General features: G+C 44.3%; 1 protein-coding gene across 1 annotated transcript in view; it reads right to left on the bottom strand.

Annotated features, from left to right (window-relative positions):
• LOC119941778 (keratinocyte proline-rich protein-like) overlaps nt 1-22,904 on the bottom strand; it is a 41,675-nt gene that overhangs the window by 6,907 nt on the left and 11,864 nt on the right. The window contains exon 5 of the mRNA XM_038762270.1: nt 11,257-12,006. Coding sequence (XP_038618198.1) covers nt 11,257-12,006 — 750 coding nt within the window. The remainder of the gene's footprint in view (nt 1-11,256; nt 12,007-22,904) is intronic.

Genomic DNA, 22,904 nt, shown 5'->3' with positions numbered 1-22,904 from the left:
GTGTCAGGCACTGTACAAACGCTGAGGTGTATACGTGCAAATCAGGTTGGACACAGTCCCTATCCCACATCGGGCTCACGCTCCTAATCTCCATTTTACAGTTAAGGAAACTGAGGCATGGAAGTGAAGTGACTTGCTCAAAGTCACATAGCAGACAAGTGGCAGAGCAGGGATTAGAACCCAGGTCCTCTCACTCCCAGACTCCTTCCACTAGGACAAGTGGCTTGCCCTATAATTGCATTTTTATTAAGTGCTTACTATGTGCAAAGCACTGTTCTAAGCGCTGGGGAGGTTACAAGGTGGTCAGGTTAGGTTGTTACCTTTGCTCTTCCCTCCTCCCAGCCTCATAGCACTTATATACATAGCTTTAATTTTATTTATCTGTACTGATGTCTGTCTTCTAGACTGTGAGCCCGCTTTTGGGTAGGGACCATCTCTATATGTTGCCAACTAATACTTCCCAAGCGTTTAGTACAGCGCTCTGCACATAGTAAGCGCTCAATAAATACGACTGAATGAATGTCTCCCCCCTCCACACTCTAAGATCGTTGTGGGCAGGGAATGTCAGTTTATTGTTGTATTGTGCTTTCCCAAGCGCTTAGTACAGTGTTCTGAACACAGTAAGCGCTCAATAAATACGACTGGATGAATACAGTTTGTATTTGACTATGTTATATTCCTCTTTTACCAATTTAGCAGTAGAATTTCAGAAATTAAATTGCCACCCCACAGGTATTTCTAGCCTGGGAAAGCAACTGCAAATTCTTTCCCAATTACCTCCTTTGCAGTTTCAAGCTTAACTATTTGACTGAGGAAGGCAACTATTTACTTGAGGGAGGCAACCCTTTGTTTGAGGGAGGTGTCTTTTCTCAAACAAATTGTTTTCAGATCTCCAGCCCCCTAGTGTGTTCTTATTCCCAATAAGGTCCTGAAGGAAAGTTGGTTAGGTTTCCTGCCCCCATGGCTCAGTTGCAGTTTTCTGCAACTGACCAGGTGACTTCCAAGAACAGCTGAGAGAAGGGAAAAGGAGTAAAAACACCAAACCAACAAAATACTACTACTACTAATAATAATGGCATTTGTTAAGCGCTTACTATGTGCCAAGCACTGTTCTAAGCGCTGGGGGGATACAAGGTAATCATGTTGTCCCACATGGGGCTCAATCAATCAATCAATCGTATTTATTGAGCGCTTACTATGTGCAGAGCACTGTACTAAGCGCTTGGGAAGTACAAATTGGCATCACATAGAGACAGTCCCTACCCAACAGTGGGCTCACAGTCTAAAAGGGGGAGACAGAGAACAGAACCAAACATACCAACAAAATAAAATAAGTAGGATAGAAATGTACAAGTAAAATAAATAAATAAATACATAAATAGAGTAATAAATATGTACAGACATATATCCATATATACAGGTGCTGTGGGGAGGGGAAGGAGGTAAGACGGGGGGATGGAGAGGGGGACGAGGGGGAGAGGAAAGAAGGGGCTCAGTCTGGGAAGGCCTCCTGGAGGAGGTGAGCTCTCAGCAGGGCCTTGAAGGGAGGAAGAGAGCTAGCTTGGCGGATGGGCAGAGGGAGGGCATTCCAGGCCCCGGGGGATGACGTGGGCCGGGAGTCGATGGCGGGACAGGCGAGAGCGAGGTACAGTGAGGAGATTAGTGGTGGAGGAGCGGAGGGTGCGGGCTGGGCAGTAGAAGGAGAGAAGGGAGGTGAGGTAGGAGGGGGCGAGGTGATGGAGAGCCTTGAAGCCCAGGGTGAGGAGTTTCTGCCTGATGCGCAGATTGATCGGTACAGTCTTAATCCCCATTTACCAGATGAGGGAACTGAGGCACAGAGAAGTTAAGTGACTTGCCCAAAGTCACACAGCTGATAAGTGGTGGAGCCAGGATTAGACTCCCAAACTCGGGCTCTTTTCTCTGAGCCACGTTGACTCAACCTGTGGAGCTACCCAAATTCAGTTAGGAATTTCTCTTCACATTAGGGAAAAGAAGTAGACATCACTCACAACAAAGACTTAGGAATGTGACGATAAATTAAATTAATTTCCTTCACAGGGCCGTTCATTTTTACCACACTAGGAGACTAATTTGGATACCCATCTCCTGAATGCCAACCAAGGCCACTTTCTCTTGTTCTTTAAACCAGAGAGGGAGAGACTGAAAGCAGAGCTCGTGACAGCCTTTGGGATCTAATTCAATTAAATACCCTGCTTACCCCGAAGCAAAAGGTTTTATTGGCAGCAAATGAATTATTCAATTAAAAAAAATTTGCTATAACAGACAGCAGGTTCTTCAGGCCTCAAGAGGTACACAGTTGAGTTAGGGAATGCAGACAAGAGGAAAAAACTATGTGACCTAATTGGAGGATGGGATTGTGTTATGCCATTGGATAGCCAGATATTTTAAAAGGAACGTATGGAGAAGAGAACACTACTTCAGGTAAAGCAGGTTTGAAAATGACCTTCAAGGTATGACTCAATCATAAGGATGGAAAAACGCCAAAAGGTTGCTAATTCCATATGCAAACTTGAGGACCAGATTGGCAGGTTTCAGGTCATCATCATCATCAATCATCAATCGTATTTGAGTGCTTACTGTGTGCAGAGCACTGTACTAAGCACTTGGGAAGTACAAATTGGCAACATATAGAGACAGTCCCTACCCAACAGTGGGCTCACAGTCTAAAAGGGGGAGACAAAACCAAACATACTAACAAAATAAAATAGAATAGATTTGTACAAGTAAAATAAATAGAGTAATAAATATGTACAAACATATATACATATATACAGGTGCTGTGGGGAAGGGAAGGAGGTAAGATTGGGGGATGGAGAGGGGGACGAGGGGGGAGAGGAAGGAAGGGGCTCAGTCTGGGAAGGCCTCCTGGAAGAGGTGAGCTCTCAGTAGGGCCTTGAAGGGAGGAAGAGAGCTAGCTTGGCGGATGGGCAGAGGGAGGGCATTCCAGTCCCGGGGGATGACGTGGGCCGGGGTCCTAATAATATAACATAATATAAAAAACAGGACTGGTCATGGAAAAAGGGGGACCTTTATAACAATTAACCAGGAAACACTTTCTGAAGTAAGTGCCATTAGGTGGGCTGTGGAGGAATTGTAGACTCCTCACTCTAGACTGTAAACTCTCTGTGGGCAGGGAACGTGTCTTCCAACTCTGTTGTGTGCTCTAAAGCTCTTAATACAATGCTCCAAAGTAAGCACTCAATAAATATGATTGATTATTTTTGGAGGGAAAGGACTGGTTTGGTGAAGCTGGAGGACTCCCCTGTAAGGGCAATAAGCTATGGGCAGGAACTGGGACACACTGGGGTCAATTGTTGGGGGTGGGGGGAATATCCTAACCTCAAATTCCAGGCGTAGAAAGCTCTGAACTATTCTTACACTCAAACCTATTAGATGGTGAACCACTTGAGAGGCAGGGATCATGTCTAATTCGCACCTATGTATTCTTTCCCAGTGCTTATAGTACAGTGCTCTGCACACAGTAAGTGCTTAGTAAATACTACTGCTGCTACACACTTAAGGAAGCACAGTTCTCTGACAACCAATCAAGACCTCCCTTGCCATTCTAGGAAAGTAGAAAACTTTAGATACTCCCTCCTGTCCTAACCCTGTCCGGGAGCCACATGGGACAAGGTCCCTTCATCAGTCATAGCCGAGGAGTCGTCAAGGTTTGAGGACAGCTGTCAAGGTTGGATGAGAGGCTGGACTGTGGCTACCCCAGGCTCAATGCTACTTCCCACTGACTTTGATGCATATATCAGAAATAACTAGACCATGAGCCGGATGCTGCCTGAAAACCATAAACGAAATGGCCATGGCCATTTCATCCCTTGCCAGAAATAGTTCCCCAGTTGGATACATAAATCTCTCGCAAAAGTCCAATGAAGGACATTTTTGAATTTAAAAAAGATTAAGCTAGTTTTTTTTTCCTTTGAGGTTAAATTAGGTCATGTTAAAGGGCCAAGCAGTGCTTTAAAAAGATTATCAAAGAGATACTTAATATCTTTCAGGAAACAAATTTAAAATTGAAATATATTAAGTGAATGCAGGGATTCAAGGATGGATGCCAATAGAACTTTGTTCATGGAGTATAAATAAATGATTAATTCCTGTATTTGGGTTCATAGTTGAACTTGTAACATCATAGATTGAATAAGACAAACAAAATCCATGCATCTCAAAGGCCTATTGTGTTTTCAGCACAGTCTCAGTGGGTAGTACATACATATACATTATCTGCTCAAGTAAAAAGACACAAAGGGTAAATGCACAGTCAGTCAGGTGGACCGAATGCCTTGAGCTATGAATGACTACAGGAAAACCAGCACACACTGTGTGCTCTACTCCCCTCATTATTTAGGTTCCTGCCTGGAAGGAAGAGGGCACTTAAGGAGAATCCAAATGATAGCCTTGGGCTTGAAAGCTTCAAATATGCATTTCCCTTTCATCTACTTATTCATTTACTCATCAGAGCATTGCACTAAACTCTTGGGAATGTATTAGCGGAATAAGGACTTGTGTGCTAAAAAAAAATTAATTTAGGAGGTATTTTTCACGCATCTGGCAGAGAGGAGAATCTGACTTCTTTCCAATCAATGGTATTTATTGAGTGCTCACGGTATGCACAACATTGTACTAAGTGCTTGGGAGACTGCAATGCAATGGAGTTGGTAGACAAGTTCTCTGCACACAATGAGCTTACAGCCTAAAGGGGGAGACAGACATTAATATAAATAAATAAATAATGGGTAAGAAAAGAGCTGTAGGGCTGAGAATGGAGTGAATCCCAAATGCCCAGAGGGTACAGATCCAAGTGCAAAATTTCAGTCTACTTTTATGAGGCAGTATGCCCAATGGAAAAAGCAGGGGACAGAGTTGGGAAAACCAGGATTTATGTGCCAGCTCCACTACTTGCCTGCTTTGTGACCTCAGGCATGTCACAACCTCATGGGAAGTCTCATGGGGATAAACTGCAGGATAGGGACTGTGTCCAATCTGATTATCTTTTATTTACCTCATTACTTAGTATAGACCTTGGCACATAGTAAGTTATTATTAAAGACCATCTGGATGGCAGGTTTTCATCAGTAAAATAACTCCTTTTCTGTTTTTGTAAATGATGCTACATGAATACTCAACACTTGTTGGTAGCATACAAAGCAATGTTACAGACAACTTGCTCAATCTGGAGACATGGACTTCAAGAGTCACAATTTGATTATATAGCCAAGGCTCTTGCCCACTAGGAGGTAACAATCTAGTCAGAGACAAATGTAAACGGCAAAACACTGAGCAAACCTACCATTCATCAATGTTAAGACCCTCTTTCACACCTCCTAAACTAAAAGATTACTCTTACAGCACAATAACAACAATGACTTTTAAAATCCTTTATTAATCTAAACAGCATTTATTTCCTTGATGGTATGTTTGCATGCCTTGTGTCTCAGATTTTACACACACACACACACACACACACAAATATATATATATATATATATATATATATATATATATATATTCCCTGGGGACAAAGGCCATGTGTACTCTTTAACAAGTATACAAGTGTGTACCAGAGTACCCTGCACCCTTTGACTTGCAAGATAATCTCAGCATAGCTGGAAATGCAGAGACTCCACAGTTCAGTTCATTCACGGGCCTCAAAACTTAGCTAATTCACCTTTCTGGATCAGGATCCAGAGGCATACAAAAATGATAACAAGATACCAAAATATTGCTTAGTAAATTGAAAGGAACAAGAAACCTGCTGGACGAAGTTAATGGACACTGCAACAGCTAACTCTAAATGTAATTTAGATAGTGGTAGCTAGGAAACAACAGCAGACAAAGCCAGACAGAAATTAGAAATCGGATGAATCAATTTAGCACTCAATCCCTTTCTCCACTGGAAAAAAAAAGTATTGTGAAGAAAACAGCCTACAATAATACGGCCTGAAATGCTAATGTCTTTCTTAAAGGTAGAATTGAGAAATCAAGAATTAGGAAACTCCAGAGACTATCCAAATTTGTGTATTACATGCTCGTGTAGAGATTATATTTTATAGAGATTATAAAAACCGAAACAATGATTTCAATCTCTTGACCAGAATTTATCTGAGAAGCTAAATACCAACATTGGCAGCACATGACAAAATTATGAAATACAATCATAATTATGGCGTGTATTAAGAGTTCACTATGTGCTGAATACAAGTTATCAGACCAGACACAGCCTCTGTCCCACACAGGGATCACCACCTAGCTTATCCCCATTTTACAGATGGGAAAATTGGGGCCAAAAGAGGTTAAGTGACTTCCTGGGTCAGAAAACAGGCCAGTGACAGATTTGAGATTGAACTAGGTCATACAGTCTCCCAAAGCTCATCATATGATTCAAAGTCCTGTAAAAATTTAGCAGGCATATTAATCAATCGTATTCATTGGGCAATTACTATGCACAGAGCACTGTACTGAGCACTTGGGGAGAGTACAATACGGTAGATTTCATAAACACAATTCCTGCCCTCAAAGAGCTTAGTCTAGGAGAGGAGAAAGATATTAAAATAAACTACAGCGGGGGGCGGGGGGAAAGACGGAGATAATGCTATTTACTTAAGTGTAGGGGTGAGTATCAAAATATCCAAGTACAATGGAGGGATTTCCTTCTTTTGGAAGTGGTAACTAATAAGTGAATGCGACAAGAACTGAGCAGCAGGGAGGATCAAGAAACACGGGAAATTCGACCAACTTGACTATGTTATTTTGGGCCTGAAATGGCCACCACCCTAACCTTATCACATACTACTAGCCTGACAACTGTTTCAGCCTCTTTACTGTTTTCCCTGCCTCCAACCTCTCTCCAGGTTCAGATCACTCTTCTGAAACATCTTTCCTCTCCTCAAAAAACCTCTAACAGAACAGAAACACCTGAGCACTGGCTTAAAAGCACTCCATCTTCCTTCCTCTTTCCACTACACCCCAGCTCCCTCTCTTCCCCCCCTCCAAATTCATTCATTCGTATTTATTGAGTGCTTACTGTGTGTAGAGCACTGTACTAAGCGCGTGGGAAGTACAAGTTGGCAACATATAGAGAATCCCTATCCAACAGAGGGCTCACAGTCTAGAAATGCACGGTCTCGATGTCCCACCACCCCCAAACTAAAGTTCTTCCTATCTTAACAATCCTTATGAGATCCCACCTCTATCAGGAGACTTTTCTCGACTAATTTTTTCTTCTCCCCAGGTTACATCTTCCCTACTTTCTCAACACTTTTGCCCAACCTAGCAAATACTTGACTCACTACTTCTCAATGCACTTTTGTACAACTTATTTTATACTTGAAAACTTCCTCCTCCTATTTATGGAGTTATTTTGTCTGTGCCCCTTTCTAAACTATAGAGTCATTTGGGGCAGGAACTGTGTCTTCTACTTTACTCTCCCAAACACTTAAGTGTTGTGGTCTGCACAGAGTAGGTGCTCAATAAATTACAATTGGTTAATGACTCCGATCTAAGGTCAGAGCTCAGAGATAAGAAATTACTTTCAGTCCCTGGACTCGAGGAGTTTACAACGTAGAGGGAGAGGAAAGCAAGATTTACGTAATTGGTTAGTGGAACAATGAACAACAAACACCGGTCTAGTCGCCAAGCAAACATCCATTTACATACCTAAGCTAAGAAATGCAAGGCCTAAAAATGAAAAAAAAAAAAAATAGCCAATCTTACTTCACTCCTTCCACTCCGAATTTAATTCGTCCTGGTCTGCAAGCACAGAAACGCAACAAGGATGACTTCTGGCTTTAGAGAGACCAATAAATCTAAGCTAAATTTTCTGGCTTGTTGGATGCACGTGGGCTCATAAAAGGCTGCGTCATCCGGATCTACTTTCCACCTCTACAATAGTGTGGCATCCAGATTGCCTGTTCCCGATAGCTCCAATTTGGAGTGAGGTAGGGATCAAGAGAAGGTGTAACACCAAAGCAGTCAGTCAATCGTATTTATTGAGCGCTTACTGTGTGCAGAGCACTGTACTAAGTGCTTGGGAAGTACAAGCCGGCAACCAATGGAGACGGTCCCTACCCAACAACGGGCTCACAGTCTAGAAGGGGGAGACAGACAACAAAACAAAACGTGTAGACAGGTGTCAAAACCGTCAGAATAAAATAGAGTTATAGAATTGTAGCTATATGCACATCAGAGAAGCAGCGTGGCTCAGTGGAAAGAGCACGGGCTTTGGAAATTATTGCTCAGGTGATCACTTGCACATTATCAAGCACTTGGCAAGACCCCGGGAGCAGGAATAAACCTCTCACCTGAGGAAGGTGAAAATTAAATTGTTCTCAGGAGAGTACACAATATTGATTTTTTTTCCTTTGAAGCCCAGCTAACTCATTAGCCCTTATATCATCCCAATTACGGCGTAACTGTTATTGTGTTACACTTTCCACATGAGTATTATGCATCAGAAGCAAAATAATTCATAAGTCTTTGGCTTTTAGAAAAGGCATATTCCGTAGGAGGAGTAAAGAGCCCAGGTTTGGGAGTCAGAGGTCGTGGGTTCTAATCCCGCTCCGCCACTTTCATTCAATCGTATTTATTGAGTGCTTACTGTGTGCAGAGCACTGTACTAAGCATCTGGGAAGTACAAGTCGGCAACATATAGAGACGGTCCCTACCCAACAACAGACTCACTGTCTGTTGTGTGACCTTGGGCAAGTCACTTACCTTGTCTTGGCCTCAGTTCCCTCATCTGTAAAATGGGGGTTAAAACTGTGAGCCCCACGTGGGACAACCTGATTGCCTTGTATCTACACCAGTGCTTGGAACAGTGCTTAGCACATGGTAAGCGCTTAACAAATACCATCATCATTATAATTGTTATTAACAGCTAAGATTTTAACATTCCTTTTTGGGAGTGGGGAAGTCACAGAAGATCAAACCACAAGAATGTTTATAAAACATCAAGTCAAGTGAGCTCCTACAGAACGGACAGCCAATATGGTCAAACGTATGGCACCTAGGGTGTGGCCTACCACAGTTAGAGTGACAAAAGGATAGCACAATTTTGTCAAGTCTTGGGCCTATACACATCCTGTTTCAGTTATTGGCAACTCAGACGATTATACTGCAGGATCCAATGCACATTAATCTAAATATCTCTAGCTTGCATATTTAGCTCATTTTAAAAACTTATGTCCTTTTCTTTCTTGCAGAAAACCATAGCAGGACCAAAGAGAAGTAGAATTACTAAATGGGGGAAAGGAAGGTCAGGTTGATAAGAATCTTTAGGAAACACAAAAATAAGGAAGAACATAAGCTATATGAGAAACAAACTGCATACTCATTTAAAAAGTTGGTAATGACCTAAGAGTGCGAAGACAAGCACCAGTTTGATTGAAAATGATACATCTATAATGTGAAGTCATTTATGTTCACATTAACTACGGAATATTTTATTCCTCTAAGCAGAAAAGATACCAGACATTCTGAAAGTGAAAAAAAAAACTACGTTTCAATTTACCAAGTTGAGTATATCAGCAAAGTGGGTCTTCATGATACAATAATTTCTAACATCTTTTAAAGGTGGACTATTAAAATGCTTTTGGACAGCCACAAATTCTGATTTTCTCTTTCCGAAAATGCTTCTGTGTAAAATATATTGGGATTACTATAAAATCATAAAAGAGGAGATGCCCTCTAATCTCCTTCCAGTCCTCATTAGGATACACATTCACGGGGAATGCTGACGAAATCACACGTTTCTCCCACACTGCCAGGCACAGAAACTAAATCTCAAACGTTCTGAGGACAGCTCAACTCATTAAGTATAACTGGCTCAAATTTGGGCTCAGAACAACATTTAAAGACCGTTATAGGAAAGCTCTCCTGTACCCAAAGGCTACGGACAACCTCTGGTACTATTACTGGGCCCTTTTTCTTGGTATTATTTCGATGTCATTTGCAGTGCACCTGCCCCCAATGAATCAACATTCTGCACGGGACACTGGGCCACGACGCACAATTAGTCTGAAAACATGCCTATCCCTCCATGAAAGTTATTTTGCTCTCTAGTGTAGGCTCAATGTAACACACTGATTTTGTTACACTGCTTTTAGATGGATTCAACTCCTACAAAAATCCAAGCATTTATCTTTGCTACCTGTGCCGCCAGCCTCCGCTACCCGGCCTCTCCTAAAATGTTCATAGGAAGTGGGAGGGGGTGAGAGAAAGAGCCTAGAGCCCCCATATCTCATTCATTCATTCAATCGTATTTATTGAGCGCTTACTGTGTGCAGAGCACTGTACTAAGCGCTTGGGAAGTACAATTTGGCAACAGATACAGACAGGCTCAGTGGAAAGACCACGGGCTTTGGAGTCAGAGGTTATGAGTTCAAATCCCGACTCTGTCAATTGTCTGCTGTGTGACTTTGGGCAAGTCATTTAACTACTCTGTGCCTCAGTTACCTCATCTGTAAAAATGGGGGTTAAGACTGTGAGACTGTGATGGCTTAATAAATGCCATCACTATTTATTATTATTATTATTATTATCATTATTATTATCCCTGTGAGCCCACTGTTGGGTAGGGACTGTGTATGTTGCCAACTTGTACTTCCCAAGCGCTTAGTACAGTGCTCTGCACACAGTAATTGCTCAATAAATACGATTGATTGATTCCTGCCCACAACGGGCTCACGGTCTAGAAGGGGTGGGGGGGCCGGACAACAAAATAAGTAGACAGGCGTCAATACCAACAAAAATAAATAGAAGTATAGATATATACCGTTTACTGGGTAGGGACCGTCTCTATATGTTGCCGATTTGTACTTCCCAAGCGCTTAGTACAGTGATCTCCACACAGCGCTCAATAAACACGACTGAACACATATCATTAATAAAACAGAGTAATACATATGTACAAACACACACAAGGGCTGTGTATCTCCCAGCTGATAGTAATGATCACCACCATTATCACGAAAAGAGGGCACCGCCTGCGTACCTCAGCGGCACCATTTGACCGCTGGCTCGGAAGATGTGCAAACAGGGAAATGATCACTCAGAAATGTAAAAAAAAAATTAGAGATGTTTTCACTTGGTCCCTTCTCCTCGCTCCTCCTTCCCAGCCCTGAACCCCCTGCCCGTCCCCGCGCCGAACCTAAACTGAGGGTCGCAAACTTGCTGGAGATTCGACCCTGATTTTGCCTCTTTTTTTGTTTGTTTGTTTGTTTTTACCTCTTGCCCTGCAGGGCTGGCTGCAGGGTTGGCTGCAGGGATGGTTGTAGGGTTGGCTGCAGGGACGGCTGCAGGGATGATTGTAGGGTTGGCTGCAGGGATGGCTGCAGGGATGGTTGTAGGGTTGGCTGCAGGGCTGGTTGCAGGATTGGCTGCAGGGATGGTTGCAGGATTGGCTGCAGGGCTGGTTGTAGGACTGGCTGCAGGGCTGCTGTAGGGCTGGTTGTAGGGTTGGCTGCAGGGCTGGTTGTAGGGCAGCTGCAGGGCTGGTTGTAGGGTTGGCTGCAGGGCTGGTTGTAGGGTTGGCTGCAGGGCTGGTTGTAGGGTTGGCTGCAGGACTGGTTGTAGGGTTGGCTGCAGGGCTGGTTGTAGGGTTGGCTGCAGGGCTGGTTGTAGGGTTGGCTGCAGGGCTGGTTGTAGGGTTGGCTGCAGGGCTGGTTGTAGGGTTGGCTGCAGAGCTGGTTGTAGGGTTGACTGCAGGGCTGCTGTACGGCTGGTTGTAGGGCAGCTGCAGGGCTGGCTGTAGGGCTGGCTGCAGGGCTGTGTTTGCCCCGCTGAGGCCGGGCCAGCAGGCTGGGCGATCCTCCGGGATGCCCCTCACACTGGCTCCTTCGAGGACACTCTGATCGGGGGCGCTGAGGCTGCTGCAAGGCTGCTGGCAGGGCTACTGTAGCTGCTGCAGGTAGAGCTGCTGCTGGTGCAGCAGCCGCTGGCGGTGGCAGGCAGGGCTGCCAGGAATCGCTCGCAGCCCTGGTAACCGAATGCAACAACCAGGCTGCGGGCCCCACGGGCACCTACCAGCCGCGGCGGCCAGCAGCATGGGAGACGCCCCCTCTGCCTCCCTGACAGCTCGTGGACTCCCCTCCTCCTCCTGCTCCTCCCCTCTCTGGAGGCCTCCAAAGCACCGACGTTTCGTGCCCCGCCTCTTTACCGCCCGGGGGTAAAGAGGGGGCGGGGCCAGGGGCCACTATGTTGCCAACTTGTACTTCCCAAGCGCTTAGTACAGTGCTCTGCACACAGTAAGCGCTCAATAAATAGGAATGAATGAGCGGGGGCGGGGCCTGCTCCCATCAAGAGCCCCTCCTCGACTAGGCCCCAACCGTCCGTATCCAGGCCCCGCCCCTCTAGGCCCCGCCCCTAACAGCGCTTAGAACAGTGCTTTGCACATAGTAAGCGCTTAATAAATGCCATCATCATCAATCCCCGCCCTCTGCATCCTTGCCCATCCCACAAAGCCCCTCCCTCATCTTACAGTCCTCGCCCCTCTAGTCACTCCCCTCCGCATGTAATAATAAAAATAATGATGATGGCATTTATTAAGCGCTTACTATGTGCAAAGCACTGTTCTAAGCGCTGGGGAGGTTACAAGGTGATGAGGTTGTCCCACGGGGGGCTCACAGTCTTAATCCCTATTTTATAGATGAGGTAACTGAGGCCCAGAGAAGTTGTGACTTCATTCATTCATTCATTCAGTCGTATATATTGAGCGCTTACTGTGTGCAGAGCACTGTACTAAGCGCTTGGGAAGTCCAAGTTGGCAACCTATAGAGCCCACTGTTGGGTAGGGACCGTCTCTATAGGTTGCCAACTTGGACTTCCAGAGCGCTTAGTACAGTGCTCTGCGCACAGTAAGCGCTCAATAAATACGATTGATTGATTGACTTCCCAAGCGCTTAGTACAGTGCTCTGCACACAGTAAGCGCTCAATAAATACGATTGAATATAGAGACGGTCCCTGCAGAGCACTGTACTAAGCGCTTGGGAAGTCCAAGTTGGCAACATATAGAGACGGTCCCTACCCAACAGCGGGCTCACAGTCTAGAAGGGGGAGACAGACAACAAAACAAAACATATTAACAAAATAAAATAAATAGAATAAATATGTACAAATAAAATAGAGTATACAAACATATATACAGGTGCTATGGGCAGGGGAAGGAGGTAACGCGGGGGGGGGGGGATGGGGAGGAAGGGGAGAGGGAGGAAGGGGAGAAAGGGAGGAGGAGGCTCGACTTGTCCAAGGTCACACAGCTGACAATTAGCGGAGTCGGGATTTGAACCCATGACCTCTGATTCTAAAGCTCGTGCTCTTTCCACTGAGCCATGCTGTTCCCCAACCTAAGCTATGCGTTTCTCAACGCATCCTATCCCAACCGGATTACTGCATCAGCCTCCTCTCTGATCTCCCATCCTCCTGTCTCTCCCCACTTCAGTCTATACTTCACGCTGCGGCCTGGATCATCTCTGTGCAGAAACGCTCTGGGCATGTTACTTCCCTCCACAAAAATCTCCAGTGGCTACCAGTCAACGTACGCATCAAGCAAAAACTCCTCACTCTCAGCTTCAAGGCTGTCCATCACCTCGCCCCCTCCTACCTCACCTCTCTTCTCTCCTTCTCCAGCCCAGCCCGCACCCTCCGCTCCTCTGCCACTAAGCTCCTCATTGTACCTTGTTGTCGCCTGTCCCACCGTCGACCCCCAGCCCACGTCCTTCCCCTGGCCTGGAATGCCCTCCCTCCGCACATCCGCCAAACTAGCTCTCTTCCTCTCTTCAAAGCCCTACTGAGAGCTCACCTCCTCCACGAGGCCTTCCCAGACTGAGCCCCCTCCTTCCTCTCCCCCTCCACATCCCCCCCACCCTACCTCCTTCCTCTCCCCACAGCACCTGTATATATGTTTGTACAGATTTATTACTCTATTTAACTTGTACATATTTACTATTCTGTTTATTTTGTTAATGATTCATTCATTCAATCATATTTATTGAGCGCTTACTGTCTGCAGAGCACTGTACTAAGCGCTTAATGATGTGCATCTAGCTTTACTCCTATTTATTCTGATAACTTGACACCTGTCCACATGTTTTGATTTGTTGTCTGTCTCCCCCTTCTAGACTGTGAGCCCGTTGTTGGGTAGGGACCATCGCTATATGCTCCCGACTTGTACTTCCCAAGCGCTTAGTACAGTGCTCTGCACACAGTAAGCACTCAATACGATTGAACGAATGAATCCATGCCCCGCCTTGCTCTTACAGGTCCCGCCCCAATCCCCACCCACCGCCTCCAGGCAACCCCCCCCAATCCCTTCTGGGATTTGAACCCATGACCTTCTGACTCCCAAGCCCGTGTTCTAACCCCTATGTCACGCTGCTTACAGATGAGGTCACTGAGGCCCAGAGAAGTGAAGGGACTGACGCAAAGTCACACACCTGGCAAGAGTCGGAGGCAGGATTCGAACCCACGTCCTCCAACTGCCAAGCCTGGGCTCTTTCCACTGAGCCATGCTGCTTGTCATAACCGAGGGGGGAATCCGGCTGGTCCCCTCCGGCCGGCTCACCATGCATGGTGGCGATGGAGGGGGGATGACGAGCCCAGATCATGGTGGTGATGATGATGATGGTGATGGCATTTGTTAAGCGCTATGCTATTCATTCATTCAATCGTATATATTGAGTGCTTACTGTGTTCAGAGCACTCTGCTAGGCGCTTGGGAAGTACATATTGGCAACAGATAGAGACGGTCCCTACCCAACAATGGGCTCACAGTCTAGAAGGGGGAGACAGACAATATTCATTCATTCAATTGTATTTATTGAGCGCTTACTGTGTGCAGAGCACTGTACTAAGCACTTGGGAAGTACACATCAGCAACAAATAGGGACGGTCCCTACCCAACAACGGGCTCACAGTCTAGAAGGGGGAGACAGACAACAAAACAAAACAACTAGACAGTTATTAATACCATCAGAATAAATAGAATTACAGCTATATATAAATGATTAATAAAATGGAGAAATAACTATGTACAAATATACACAAGTGCTGTGCTATGTGACAAGCACTGTTCTAAGCGCCAGGGTAGATACAAGGTAATCAGGTTGTCCCGCATGGGGGTCACAGTCTTCATCCCCATTTTACAGATGAGGTCACTGAGGCCCAAAGAAGTGAAATGACTTGCCCAAAGTCACACAGCTGACAAGTGGCATTAGAACTCATGACCTCTGATTCCCCTGGCTGTGCTCTTGCCACTAAGCTACTATGCTTCTTAAGAGATACTTGTGTATTTGTATCCAGAGCGGGGGAAGCAGAGAATCCTATGTTTCAGGATTTGTTTTACATTTTTTATTTTTCCAAACCTTTATCTCGAAATGAAAGGTCCTTCATCTCAGCATTTCACCCCCAACTCTGCTGAGGCAGAACAGTGAGTAACTTCCACCAAGGACTCCTTCCAATGTCCAGCAGTTTTAACCTTGCATATCTATGTTCGCAGTTAGGACAACTGCATTTATTATAGGGTACTTTTATGGTATCTGGTAATCCCTTATTATGTTCAATCAATCGTATTTTTTTCATTCAATCGTATTTATTGAGCCCCTACTGTGTGCAGAGCATGTGACAGACGACTGTACTAAGCGGGACAAAATCCAATATTTAAGCTCGTTATTTAGTCATTCCTGACTCTCATTCCTCCTGGTTTTACTATGGATTATGCTTTTGTCGCACAGCACGAAGATAAATCTGTTCTTACACCTTCCCTCAAATCTATTTTATTTTTTTCTCTTTAATAAAAAGCTTCTTACACAATCTTTTTTTAACTAAACATGGAACAGAATCAATTTAATTTCCCTTTTATGCAGATAAAGATACTTGTCGTTCTGCCAATTGGAAACAATTCCACTCCACTCCTTTCTTCACTGCCTCCTTCTTGAAAAGGGTTTGCATATCCTGCTTAATTTTAATAATTCAAATCAGCAAAATATTTGCCCCTTCAAGAGCAGCTTTATAATTTACTTCACCTTTCCCGACACTACCCCAAGTATTTGACTGAGACAACCAGTAGCTCTTTCCTGCCTAGTGTTTACAATATCCCATTTAGTTGTGTTTACTTATATTTAGTAAATGAAGAAATAAAGGTAGAGCTAACAGCACTCAGAGTTCACAAGAAAATAACAGAATTTGAAATGAGATGGCAGGCTCCAAGTCTTTGCTCTACCATCTATTATGTCAGTAAACTCTCAGAAGATTACACATTGAAGTCCAGGCATTATTGGTGCTCCAATAAATACTTTGATAAATAATGAAATTCCATCAGCCGAAAAATGTTTTTTGAATATTCACTGTGGAGGAGTTTCCATAGAGAATTACAAACCATGCATTCCCTCCCCTAATGGAGCTTTAATTCTACCATGTGACTTCAAAACAGTATCAGCGTGGCTCAGTGGAAAGAGCCCAGGCTTGAGAGTCAGGGGTCATGGGTTCTAATTCTGACTCCCCCACTTGTCAGCTGTGTGACCTTGGGCATGTCACTTCACTTCTCTGAGCCTCAGTTCCCTCATCTGTAAAATGGGGATTAAGACTGAGAGCCCCATGTGGGACAACCTGATCACTTTGTATTCCCCCCAGCGCTTATAACAGTGCTTTGCACACAGTAAGCGCTGAACAAATACCATCATTATTATTATTATATCAAATTAAACACCAGGCTTTCTATGTGCTTAGAACCAAGTTAAGCAAGAGTAAACTACATTTTTACATGTATTGATCATCAACATTGTTCTGGGGACCCTATAGAATACTGAATATGCAAAATACATATATTAAAATGTTTCTCAGAGTCTCTTGAAAAGTGGGGTTTATTTCAATGTTGTCCTTAAAATACAGGTTTTAGTGATCAATAAAATTCTGTCATACGCTGCTTAATTCTTCACTTCGCTGACTCAATTCATCAATCAATTCTATTTATTGAGCACTTACTGTGTGCACAGCACTGTACTAAGAGCTTGGGAGAATACATTATAAAAGAGTTGGGAGATAGGCTCTCTGCCCACAAGGAGCTTTCAGTCTTAGGGGGAGACAGACATTAATACAAATAAATAAATATGTACATAGGTGCTGTGCGGGTGAAGGTGGGATGAGTAAAGCAATATGGTGTAATGGATAAAGCCCAGGCCTGAGATTCAGAAGGACCTAGGTTGCAATCCCAGCCCTGACACTTGTTTTCTGTGTGGCCTTGGGCAACTCACTTACTTCTCTGGGCCTCAATTACCTCATCTGCAAAATGGGGACTGAGACTGTGAGCCCTACGTGGGGCAGGGACTGTGTCCAACCCAATTTGCTTGTATCCACCCCAGCTAGATAAAGTGCCTGGCACATAGTAAGTGCTTAACAAATTATTATTATTATTATTATTATTATTATTAGGTACAAATCCAAGAGCAAGGGCAACAAGCACTCTGTGAAGAGCACTAGTGAGAGTACAATACAATAGAGAAGCAGCCTGTGAGCCCCCTGTGGGACAACCTGATCACCTTGTAACCTCCCCAGCACTTAGAACAGTGCTTTGCACATAGTAAGAGCATAATAAATGGCAGAAAAAAATAGTGTTGGTAGGCACAATTCCTACCCTCAAAGACTTCAGAGTTTAAATAGGGAGACCAACATTAAAATAAATTGTAGATGGGGGAATGGCAGAGTACAAGGATATCCCACTGTTGGGTAGGGACTGTCTCTATATGTTGCCAATTTGTACTTCCCAAGCGCTTAGTACAGTGCTCTGCACCTAGTAAGTGCTCAATAAATATGATTGATAATGATGATGATGTACAAAAGTGCTGTGGGGCTTGGGTACACATCAAAGTACTTAAAGGGTACAGACCCAAGTGCATATGTGATGAAGAAAGAAGGGTGAAGAGTGGAAATGAGGAATTCGTCAGGGAAAGCTTCTTGGAGAAGATGAGATTTTCAGGGGGCTTTGAAGTTGGGGAGAGTAATGGTCTATCCAATATGAATGGGGAGGGAGTTTGAGGCCAGAGGAAATATATGAGCCAATTGAGATAGATGAGATTATGGTGCATTGAAAGTAGGTTGGCATGTGAGCCCTATGTGGGGCAGGGACTGTGTCCAACCTGATTTCCTTGTACCCACCCCAGCGCTTAGTACAGTGCCTGGCACATAGTAAATGCTTAATAAATACTGCAATTATTACTAGAAGAGTGAAGCATACAGGTTGGGTTGAAATAGTGGATCAGGGAAGTAAGGTAGGAGAGGAAGAACGGATTGAGTGGCAAGTGGTAAAGAATTTCCACTTGATGTAGAGATAGATGGGAACTTCCATATGATGCAGAGATAGTTGGAAAACCATTGGAAGATTTTGAGGAGAAGGAGTAATAATAATATTTATTAAGCACTGACTGTGGGCAAAGCACTGTACTAAGTGCTGGGAGAAAATGCACAGGAGGGAATTAGATAGGGTCCCTGTCCCTCCAGCGGTGCTCACAACCTGAGAGTGTAAGTGAGGAGAAGGGACTGGAGACAGATATATCAGGAATGTTGAAACATTAAAACACAACACAGACAAATTCATAAATCAAAACAGAATGAGTAGGGTGCTGGGACTAGAGGAAGAGAATTGCAGGCTTCTAGGGGCTGAGTTCAGAACACACCCCAGCCATCAGTCTTCCCAGGATTTTGTGGAGGCTCATGAAGCATGGCATATTGGATACAGCATTCATTCATTCATTCAATTGTGTTTATTGAGCACTTACTGTGTGCAGAGCACTATACTAAGCGCTTGGAAAGTACAATACAGCAATAGAGACAATCCATGCCCACAACGGGTTTACAGTCTAGAAGGGAGTGGGAGATGAGGAAAAGTGCGGCATAGTCTGGGAAGGCCTCTTGGAGGAGTGTCCAACTCAATTTGCTTGTATCCACCCCAGCGCTTAGTACAGTGCCTGTATGTTCCTGATATATCTTTCTCCAGTCCCATCTCTCCACCTAACACTCTCAGGTTGTGAGCTCTGCTGGAGAGACAGGGACCCTATCTAATTCCCTCCTGTGTATTTTCTCCCAGCACTTGGGAGTCAAAAGGACATGGGTTCTAATACCAACTCCACCTCTTGTCTGCTGTGTGACCACAGGCAAGTCACTTAACTTCTCTGTACTTCAGTTGCCTCATCTGTAAAATAGGGATTAAGACTGAGCCTCGTGTGGGACAGGGACTGGGTCCAACCTGATTACCTTGTATCTACCCCAGGGTTTAGAACAGTGCTTAGCACATAATTAGTGCTTAACAAGCACCACATTAGAGAATGGAGTGGAGTTGGCCTGCAACCTTGGTGTCATCCTCGACTCTGCTCTCCCGTTCACCCATCACATCCAAGCCATCACCAAAAACTGCCGATCTCACCTCCACAACATCGCCAAGATCCGCCCTTTCCTCTCCATCCAAACCGCTACCCTGCTGGTTCAGTCTCTCATCCTATCCCGACTGGATTGCTGCATCAGCCTCCTCTCTGATCTCCCATCCTCCTGTCTCCCCCTCCTTCAATCTATACTTCACGCTGCTGCCCGGATCATCTTTGTGCAGAAACTCTCTGGGAATGTTAACTCCCCTCCTCAAAAATCTCCAGTGGCTACCAATCAATCTGCGCATCAGGCAGAAACTCCTCACTCTCGGCTTCAAGTCTGTCCATCACCTCGCCCCCCTCGTACCTCACCTTCCTTCTCTCCTTCTACAGCCCAGTCCGCACCCTCCACTCCTCTGCCGCTAACCTCCTCACTGTACCTCTTTCTCGCCTGTCCCGCCGTCGACCCCCGGCCCATGTCCTCCCCCGGCCTGGAATGCCCTCCCTCCCCACCTCTGCCAAGCTAGCTCTCTTCCTCCCTTCAAAGCCCTACTGAGAGCTCACCTCCTCCAGGAGGCCTTCCCAGACTGAGCCCCGTCCTTCCTCTCCCCGTCCCCATCCCCCCAACCTTCTTCCCATCCCCACAGCACCTGTATATATATTTTTACATATTTATTACTCTATTTATTTTACTTGTACATATTTACCATTCTATTTATTTTATTTTGTTAATATGTTTTGTTTTGTTGTCTGTCTCCCCCTTCTAGACTGTGAGCACGCTGTTGGGTAGGGACCATCTCTATATGTTGCCAACTTATACTTCCCAAGCGCTTAGTATAGTGCTCTGCACACAGTAAGCGCTCAATAAATACGACTGAATGAATGAATGAATGAATGAGTGGGTGGAAACCAGATAGCAGAGGTCAAAGAGAGAGTTGGAGGTGAGGAAGTGAAGGTGGCAAGTGCCAACAACTTGCTAGAGGACTCTGGAAAGGAATGGTAGGAGGGAGATGGAGTGATAACAGGAGCAGAAGGGATTTTTTAGGATGGGGACACATGAGCTTGTTTGAAATCAGAGAGGAAGGAGCCATTACAGACTGAGCACTTGAAGATGGCTGTCATTGAGGTAAGAAAGGAGAGGGCGAGTGTTTTAATAAGGTGTGAAGAGATGGGGTCTCAAGGGTAGGTGGAGGGGTTAGGTTTTAAGGGAAGTTGGGAAATCTCCTGCGATACTGCTGGGAAGGATGGGAGAGACAAAGATGGGGAAAGTAAGAGAGTGAGACTGGAGAAGAGCAAGGAAGATTTTAGGGAGATCACACCTGATTATTTCAATTTTATAGATGAAGTAAGTGGCAAGATTGTTGGAGACAAGAGATGGGGGAGGTAGGGAGTCAGAGAACACGTTTTGTCCAGTCCAGGACACATTCATTCATTCAGTCTTCAATCAATCAATCAATCGTATTTATTGAGCGCTTTGTGCAGAGCACTGTACTAAGCGCTTGGGAAGTACAAGTCAGTAACACATAGAGACAGTCCCTACCCAACAGCGGGCTCACAGTCTAGAAGGGGGAGACAGAGAACAAAACCAAACATACTAACAAAATAAAATAAATAGAATAGATATGTACAAGACAAATAAATAAATAAATAAATAGAGTAATAAATATGTACATACATATATACAGGTGTATATGTGTGTATATATATATATATATATATACACAGGTATATACAATCTTATTTATTGAGCGCTTACCGTGTGCAGAGCACTGTACTAAGCACTTATCCCCTAATCTTTCTTCAAACTACATTTCATCATTCAAAAGTTCCATTTCTTTGTTGTTAGGAAAGACAGGAAGAACTAGGTCTACTGACTTCTATCTGACTTTAGTGAGAAATCCAACACCAAACACAAAGTTATTACCAACTGGGGCTTTCAAGGCAGTGGAATGGGGTAACTGATTAGAAGGAAATTAAAATAAATAGTGTAAAATAGATAATTAGGAGGTAGGGAAAGAAGGGTATTTTGCGCTATACACTGGGGCCACTAGACACTGCAGAGAAGCAGTGTGGCTCAGTGGGAAGAGCACAGGCTTTGGAGTCAGAGGTCAGGGGTTCAAATCCCAGCTCCGCCACTTGTCAGCTGTGTGACTTTGGGCAAGTCACTTAACTTCTCTGGGCCTCAGTTACCTCATCTGTAAAATGGGGATTAAGACTGAGCCCCTCATGGGACAACCTTTTAGACTGTGAGCCCACTGTTGGGTAGGGACTGTCTCTATATGTTGCCAACTTGTACTTCCCAAGCGCTTAGTACAGTGTTCTGCACACAGTAAGTGCTCAATAAATACGATTGATTGATTGATTGACAACCTGATCACCTTGTAACCTCCACAGTGCTTAGAACAGCAGTTTGCACATAGTAAGCACTTAATAAATGCCATTATTATTATTATTATTATTATTATTATTACAGCAGAGCTGATCTCTCTTCAGTGATTTATTGTCTTTAAGGTACTGATCTTCAGACCTTTTCTGTGTTAATAAGGCAACAGTTACTGTGTGTATTGTTCACTTCTCGGAACGTAAACTCCTTCAGAGAAGGAGCTTCTAACTTGGAGGTAATTTCCCCAGAGACCCAAGGCCTAATAAAATGTTCTACTCTAATGAGTGTAAGTTCGCTGCTAAAGATAATTAAATTGGAACATATCCAGGAGCTCTTCTGTAATATCCTATTTGGTATCATTTTATATTTCCAGGACTTTTTCATGTACATTATTTTTGTGCTTTGAGTAATACTTGGAAATTTCTTTAAAAAGTCTCTAAGAGATCCTGTTGTTTACTTGATGACAAAAGTGGACTCCCAATCACAATAAGCAGCATGGCCTAGTAGAAAGACCACAGCTCCTTCACTTACTTGCTGCATGAACTTGGGGAAATCGCTTAACTCCTTTGTGCCTCAGTTATCGAGTCAGTAAAATGGGAACAAATACTGTGAGTCCCACGTGGGACAAGGACTGTTTTCAACCTGATTAATTAATTTCATTCATTCAATCGTATTTATTGAGCACTTACTGTGTGCAGAGCACTGTACTAAGCGCTTGGGAAGTACAAGCTGGCAATATACAGAGATGGTCCCTACCCAACAACGGGCTCACAGTCTAGAAGGGGGAGACAGACAACAAAACAAAACATGAGGACAGGTGTCACGTCATCCGAATAAATAGAAGTAAAGCTAGAAGCACATCATTAACAAAATAAATAGAATAGTAAATATGTACAAGTAAAATAAATAGAGTAATAAATATATACAGGTGCTGTGGGGAGGGGAAGGAGGTAGGGTGGGGGGATGGGGAAGGAGAGGAAAAAGGGGGCTCAGTCTGGGAAGGCCTCCTGAAGGAGGTGAGCTCTCAGTACTTCAATGCCTAACAAGTACTTAACAAATACCATAAAAAGTGATTTCCAAGCAAAATTCAACACACCTTCTTTAGGAAGAATGAAGCAAAGTCCAAAAAATGGCTGCCACT

This window comes from Tachyglossus aculeatus, chromosome 2 (genome assembly GCF_015852505.1).
Source record: "Tachyglossus aculeatus isolate mTacAcu1 chromosome 2, mTacAcu1.pri, whole genome shotgun sequence".
In the NCBI taxonomy this organism is placed as follows: domain Eukaryota; kingdom Metazoa; phylum Chordata; class Mammalia; order Monotremata; family Tachyglossidae; genus Tachyglossus; species Tachyglossus aculeatus.
This window is presented reverse-complemented; position numbering and strand designations above follow the sequence as displayed.